Source organism: Perca flavescens, chromosome 16 (assembly GCF_004354835.1).
Source record: "Perca flavescens isolate YP-PL-M2 chromosome 16, PFLA_1.0, whole genome shotgun sequence".
In the NCBI taxonomy this organism is placed as follows: domain Eukaryota; kingdom Metazoa; phylum Chordata; class Actinopteri; order Perciformes; family Percidae; genus Perca; species Perca flavescens.
Window position 1 is genome coordinate 15,936,875 of NC_041346.1, and position 7,784 is coordinate 15,944,658.

At 39.4% G+C, this 7,784-nt stretch overlaps 1 protein-coding gene across 1 annotated transcript in view; it reads left to right on the forward strand.

The window, feature by feature from the left end:
- Positions 1 to 5,719, forward strand: part of strbp (spermatid perinuclear RNA binding protein) — a 78,568-nt gene extending 72,849 nt beyond the window's left edge. Inside the window, exons 17-20 of the mRNA XM_028601042.1 lie at positions 6 to 146; positions 575 to 704; positions 1,297 to 1,350; positions 5,217 to 5,719. Of these exons, the coding sequence (XP_028456843.1) occupies positions 6 to 146; positions 575 to 704; positions 1,297 to 1,350; positions 5,217 to 5,293 (402 nt within the window). The 3' untranslated portion in view covers positions 5,294 to 5,719. The remainder of the gene's footprint in view (positions 1 to 5; positions 147 to 574; positions 705 to 1,296; positions 1,351 to 5,216) is intronic.
- The last annotated feature ends 2,065 nt before the right edge of the window (positions 5,720 to 7,784 follow it).

The window sequence follows — 7,784 nt, forward strand, 5'->3', positions numbered from 1 at the left end:
ATCAGGTGGAGGTCGATGGGCAGAAGTTTCGTGGGGCAGGCCCCAACAAAAAAGTAGCAAAGGCCAGTGCTGCTCTGGAAGCTCTGGAAAAGCTCTTCTCTGGTCCCAACGCCGCTGCAAACAAGAAAAAGAAGATATTGCCCCAGGTAAAGAGACACTCATACAGTAGATACTGGACATAGAGGGCACTACTTTAGTCTGAAGACAGAATGAAACATATAATCAAAGCAATCTGTTACTCGCTTCCTTGAGAACCAAACTGGTCGGTGCAGCTTGAAAGATGATAAAGTTTAAACGTTTTCTGTTATCAGTAATCACCTCTGTTGAGCCGTAGGACAATTTTTGCCATTAGCAATCAATGGCACTGCGTTTAACAAGTGTCTAATCAGATCAATACTTGACAGTTATCAGATCCTGATTCTTCCACTTATTTTGTCTATGAGCCTGTGTGCCAACAATGATGCCCATAATGCATCAGAACTTTGTATTGGTGTATCTATGTATCTAAATACTGTGTGTATCTGTGCATCATGAATGTTTGAAACACACTAACATCTAATGTGTCTGTGTCCAGACTAAAGGAGCCCTGGCCGCGGCAGCAGCAGCCTCAGCAGTAGCAGCTCAGGTAGCCAGAGGAAGAGGAAGAGCAGCCCTCGCGAGAGGAGCCTTTGTCAGTGCAGCCGCACCTGGATATGTCACGCCAGGTAGTGAGAGTATAGTTGCATGTGGTTTTAATGTTTTTACCAAGGCAATAAGCATTTTTTGTTGAATTTTGTAATGTATTGTGTGTTTTTGATATGGGTGGGATTAGAAGTCATTTTAGTCTTTTTCATGGGCCATTTTATATCAGCCTCTGAAATAATGCAGTTATTTGTACAGCTGATATTTTCTTTATTTGAATGCATTGTAGCATTATATCATTTAGCATTACATCATATCAAAGATTTTTTGCCCACATTTGTTGGATCCTCACAGCAGATTTTACTGAACATCATATTATTCTTGGCCCTTCATTTAGATTGTTTTTATCAGAATTTTATTCATTTTCAGTTTGTGCTGAACCTCCACCAATATATGACTCTGCTGTGGTTTTTAATGAGTGAGTGAATGTACAGTTTTTTGATCCTGTTAGAATGGAGCGTGACTTCCACTCAGGTCTCTTACCCTGAACCCATAGCTGTCTGCTTGAGTGCAGGATGTCCAAATCACTCCTCTAAACTGAAGATGTTGAAAACTACAGCTTGGAGTTAAACAAATGCGCCATTGAATGAGACCCTGTAACCTCTTCCCCAACAGGCTTTGGGACACCGTATGGCTACAGCCCTGCTGCAGCAGCTGCTCCTGCATACGGTACGTGCTTCTTGTCTGTTTTCCCTGTTAACTCATTTCACCCCCCTTCTACCATCTATAATCTTCTTCCACCTTCTTTTCCCTCTTAACCATACAGTTCCCTTCTAACCCAACATACCATAATTGCTAACCATTAGTGGGTAAATTCATTCTTCAGTAAGTTTATGTGACACCTCCAACCTTCTTCATAATTTCCTTTTGCCTTAATTTCTCCTCTTTTCTCAAAATAAATTTGTTCCCATTCAAATCCAAGTTTTAGGGTTTGGCGCAGAGTTTCAGTCATGGTTAAACAAATCTTATAGCATTGCCTTTTGTTGCGTGCTTCAAGCTAATTTGTCTGTACTTTTGGCTTATTGTCCACTCACCACTTGTTCCTTAATCTGCTTGTTGCCACTCACTTCCTTATCTCTTATGGTTGGATCACTACTCTGTCAGTAAATAGCTGCCGCCTGTCACTTTCATCTCAAAACGTCCAGAAACTGGTTGTAATCATGGTGACACACACACCTGCATGAATTAAAATAGAAAAGACTAGAAAACTGTACACTTAAACAGCCATCTCTTACTAAATATACAAGCTGACACATTGTCTTTGCTGCAGTCATCTTAATTTCTGTTGAGATTAGCAGAACACATAGTGTAAGTTCTTCACCTATTTAAGACGGTGGCAGGGCAGCTTTTTATCACTGCAGCGCTGCACCTGTCATGTTACTGCTGCTAAGGGGTTTCCATGTCCTCACTGCGGAAAGTGGCCCCTGGGCTCTCTCACACACATGCATAGGCTAAAACCTATACTAGTCCTTGACCTATAACAGCATAGGTTTTTGCGCAAAATTCACTTACACATGCGTCCCTCTGTCACACACAGTCATATTTACCTCAACAGACTCAGCTTTGTGTAGTGTGTGTACACATGTAGGCTTCTCTGTCCATCCTACAGCTTTGAGTTTGAATGGGTCTTATGTCCTAGGAGAAACTGATCTGGGGCCCAAGGCAGACTTTGAGTAGCCCCCTGAGGTCCCAACAGCCCTGAATATGAAGTGTGCCTTAGTGTTTCTGTTTATGGTGGAGCTGGAACTCTGCATTCATTTGGGGTGTTCGGTTTCAGTCCCTGGCATTTGCACACTTTTCACATGTTGTGACTGCAGCGCTTACTGAAATACTCAGAATTCAATGGTAGTGTTTGCTTTCATCTATCCAGCAAATTTCAGTGACTGATATTTTTTATTATTTAATAATTCTTACTTACAAGTCTGTTAATGGCTGTGACGTCCAAAATATTTGAGAAAGCATTCAGGAGACTGCTTCATACCCGGCCAATGAAAAGACTTTGCAAATAAGTAGGCTATGAAATGACCTGTATCTTCTGTGGGGGTGGTGAAACATACGTCATTGCACACTGTGTGCATTTCTGCTCCATGACTCTTCAGGATACGTCACGTATCCTGGTGGGTGATCTTTGTGCGTTCAGCTGACCCTGAGCTTTAACCTGAGCTGTAACCTCCTACAAGTTTGTCGGAAGTTCAATTCATGTCATTTGAAAAAAAAAAGATAGACATGAAAACTAGAACTATACTCAGAATTAGGTCCTGGAATGAAATGTTTCATCCTCGCAGATTGCGTCAGCACAGAATGTATGCTGAGACCTTGCTGTGCAGGTTTTTGTCTCTGTTAGCTTGGATTCTTGCTCAGTGGTTCCCAACATGTGACCAGAGACCCTGTTGCAAATTTGAGGCAAAACACAAAAGCTGTTAATGTGGAAATCTAGGTTTTCTTCATACCCCCAGTTGACTTAAAATGAACATCTGCAGATGATGGAAATAATAAGAATCAGAGATACAGAAGATTGTTTTTTACAAGTATAATATTAAATAAATTTTTCTGAATAAGAGCAGAGGTGTCAAAAGTATTCACATTCATTACTCAAGTAGAAGTATAGATACTATGGTTTGAAAAGACTTCTGTAGAAGTTGAAGTATCAACTCAAGCTTTTTACTTAAGTAAAAGTGTAAAAGTACTGGTTTCAAAACTACTTCAAGTATAAAAGTAAAAGTAATGTAAGGGGGAAAACAATGCCATTAAGGACAAAAGCTTAGCCCGCCCCACAGCGGCCTAATAGTGCACTACCCCACCTCCACAAAAAAAATATTTTTCTAAAGGCCATGATGACTATAATAATGTTATATTAAAATCATACCTGCAAACTCAGAAGGGCTGAAAAAAGGTGACACATCTCCTCTGTGTTTTTCAGACAACAACCGCTATAGTCTGGTGTTACAATCCTCTCCAGTGAAATACAGACACACTTTTACACTGTTTAGCTGTCAGCATTTTAACCGTGTTTACTCCAGCTGCTAGCTAACGGTAGGCTAACGTTACCTGCTGCCAAGTGTTTGTTAACTAGCGTCCCGTGCGGTGATGTTTCAGTTCCCTGTAACGTCCGTTTTCGGAGCATCAGAGAGAAGCGCAGGCATCTAAGTGGCACCTAAATAAGGCACTGAAATCCGCGTTGCTATTCGGTCCGGTAGATAACGGTCGTTAAGGCACCGGTGGTGTATTAGCACTGGGTCTGTGCAGGTGCACAAACCAATAGGGTGTCGGAATGGTATATGTTTATACTCATCCAACCACAATCAAATTCACTCTATCAAATTCACTCTATCCGGATGGCGTGATTTATCTGGATAGGTTTTTTTTTGAACGATGACAAGCCGGAAGGAAAACAAGCTGAAATGAAATAGGAGTAACGAAGCTATTTTTAAAATGTAAGGAGTAGAAAGTACAGATAATTGGGTGAAAATATAAGGAGTAGAAGTAAAAAGTATGCTGTAAAATAATTTCTCCAGTAAAGTATAGATACCCCAAATTTCTACTTAAGTAAGGTAACGAAGTAGTTGTACTTCGTTACTTGACACCTCTGAATAAGAGTAAAACCAAATAGTTAAAAACAGTCTGTGGGTTGGCCCAATTGGGGCTTACATTTCAATCAGAAGGGAGCAAAAAGGCACTTTAAACATTGGGACTACAACTTTATCTTTTAGAAACAAAGCTTTCATCATCCTGCTTTCTGCTTTTTTACTGTGCTCTGGCATCCGTTGCTGCTTTGGGCTTCCTTGTTGGCACTTAGAATGCATTTTACAATACTGCTGGACTCACTAGAACATTATGTGGAGCACAGAACATTATATCAAACTGTAAAGCCCAGAACATTAGAACATAGCCATTATTCTAAAGCTCTTCTTGAATGACCATTTCCTAAACATTTCAATAGGACAGTGCCAACAACAACTTCTCCTGCTCAACTGTCTCCTTTAAAGGATTATTCTGCTTTATTATAACTTGGGTTCTAAATTAATAGCTTTGTCCATCATTCCTATTGGTAATAACAACATGGTACTCACCGGGTTAACTGCTGAGATCTGGCATTGTGACATAATTGAAAAGAACCAAACCCCAGATCTGCCAAACTTATTTGAAAGAAAAAATTGTTTCAACGTTGACCTGTGCTCCTCAGCAATTAATTTTATGAGTGCAATGTTTTCATAACCTATGGAAAAGATTGCTAAGACTACATAAATAAGACCCAAGTTGTAGTAAACCGAAATGAATCTTTAGCTTTGGCCATTTGTTTTCTTCTCTTTACCTCTGAATCTCTCTCCTTCTCGGTTCCTCTAACCACCGATGAAGGATGTCACCTCGTGTCTCACACATCTACACTCCCCCTTTGGGAGCCCTGTTTGTGTACGTAGTGCGAAGGCTGTTTGTTGGACCTAGATGTAGCGTAGTGTAGTGAGAATAGAAACACTTGGTTGATTTGTTGCCCTGGACTCATGCAGAGCTGTGCTCTTCTCATGTCTCCCCTCTAGGTTTGCCCAAGAGAATGCTTCTGTTGCCTGTCATGAAAGTGCCCGCCTACCCCATCCCCCACTACCACTTCTTTTAGCACAGGAGACACACACACCAAACTCTTTTTCGTACATACCAAACGCTTTTTTCAAACCGTGACAAATTCACTTTTTTTAGAAGGGAAACTTTTTTCTTATAATATAAATGATGGGGAGAGGATTAAGGACTTGAGATGAAGATTTGTAAAAGCGATTTTGTTTTTGCTTTTTGTTTTCTTACTGTTTCCAGAAACTTTTATGAATATGAAACATATACTGCAGGTTTAAGTTCTTAAGAGATAAACAAAAACTTGAAGGATTTGTACTGTGAATTGTGACCTCATTCTTTGAGTCTAAATTATATATATATATATATCAGCCTTTTGTTATTGTGTTTATGCTTTGCCAGGAAAGGGATAGCCTTTGCCATATGAATCACACAACACACACATTCTCTGTAAAAAGAAAATAATAATGAGCTGTGTGAAGGATGTATAGAAATAAATAAATAATAATGTTAAAAATGAATAAAGTGTATCTCCTATAAAAGCTGAACACTGCCTGGTGTATATCTGATTTAAAGGCTTTCAGCTGGTAAGGAACTTGCTGCAGTAGCAAGTTTTTTTTATTTATTTTTTTATTTTGACTTTTTAGAACAGGTATGTTACTTAACGTGAAAGGATTTCCCCACTCCTTTAACCTGCACGCACTACTGTCAACTTAACTTACATCAAGCTTTAATATTCCACCCTCATACCGGTACACAGATTCAATTTAAATCTTTCCACATAGCTCAAGGCATCTAGTTACATCCTTTTGACCCTCAGTTTATAGATATTCAGAGAGAAAGGCAAGAAGACAACCAATGAATTTAGAAAGCTCTTGTCAGATCCTGCATCTTGCATTCAGCTGCACGATCCAATTACCTCACATGGATTTATTTTTGGCAGGTTTCCCACAGCTATCAGAGGTATTACCTACCGTTTATATGCAGAGCCTTCATAGGTCATCACATAAGCCAGCTGCAGCCTTTTTGCAGAGTAGTACTCAGTACATTGTTGTAGTTGAATTTAATTGAAGTCAAATAATGAAGACAAAATGTGTTACTTCTACTTAGACTACATCTATATCCTTATATTTTTCTTATTGTCTTGTTATCAGACAATAAAGGGCTGTTAATACTGCATGTTTACAACAAACAATCTGTGGTGCACATTTTAATCAAAAGCAGCAATAAGGGACCCACGTGAATTCAAACCACACCGTCAGTGTGTTTTATGTTGTTTCATTATTCCAGTATCATTTCTGTATTTTTTGTTGTTTTTGCATGTTTTTCCTCAACCGTCAAATAGGGATCAGCACCAACTGAGCCACTGAAACTTTGGCTCAAAACTATCCCTCTTGACTTGTCAGTGTTTGAAATAAAGATTTAAATATTTGACGTAAAAATGACCTACAGTACAGTAATACCACAGGTGAAAAAACGTAATAACTAAGAGGAATTTGGCTAAAAATGCTTCAAAAAAGAAAATACTCCAGCATGCTAGTCAATGGTCAGCACCAGTCAAGACAGAGTTATGCTGGCCCTTCACCACGTCTCGGTCATCCAACCAGCGAGAGATAACCCCCTGACGACGTCTCCATGGTTACAGCTACTGTATGAGGCACAGCCATTGGATGAGAGGACCCAGTATCTTGTCCAATGGTTGGTTGAGCTCCACTGAGATTTTGTTAAACCTTTCAAATGATATTTGTCTGACATCACCAAAGAATTACTTCAATCTCAAATGATTGAAGATTAATTTCTGTTGCATTCTGTTTATTTTTGTTCTGTTCAAGGTTGAATTCATTTTAATTACACAAATAGTTGAAGCCTGAGATACACCATATATGTACATCACCTTTTTAGTCTTTACATCTTTGATTTAACATTTGTAATTATGCTTTTCATTCAGCTCTTACTGGATGTTCATGACTGGAATAGCTGTAAAATATTAAAGGAATAGTTTTGGGAAATTTGGGTTAAGTTCTTTGCTTTCTTGCTGAGAGTTAGATAACAAGATTGATACCACTCGCATGTCTGTACGCTAAATATAAAGCTAATGCCAGTAGCTGGTTAGCGTAGCTTAGCATACTGTAAAGACTTGAAACAGGGGAACAGCTAGAGAGGCTCTGTCCACGTTATATATCTTGTGGACAAGGCAGAGAGGTGCTGATAGGCAGATGTCTTTACCTTTGGACAGAGTCTGGCTGTTCCCCACTGCTTTTGGTCTTTATTCTAAGCTAAGATCACTCTCATGGCTCCAGCTTCATATCTAAAGACAATGATATGAGACGTGTATCAATCTTGTCAAGTACATATATGAGACGTGTATCAATCTTGTCAAGTACATTTTTATTTATCCATCCATTTTCTGCTGCTTATCTGGGACCGGGTCATGGTGACAGCAGCCTCCTTGGGGATCTCGAAGTGTTCCTTAGACGAATGAGATATATAATCCAGTGTATTCTGGGTCTACCACAGGTCTTTTACTAGTCTGATGTGTCTGG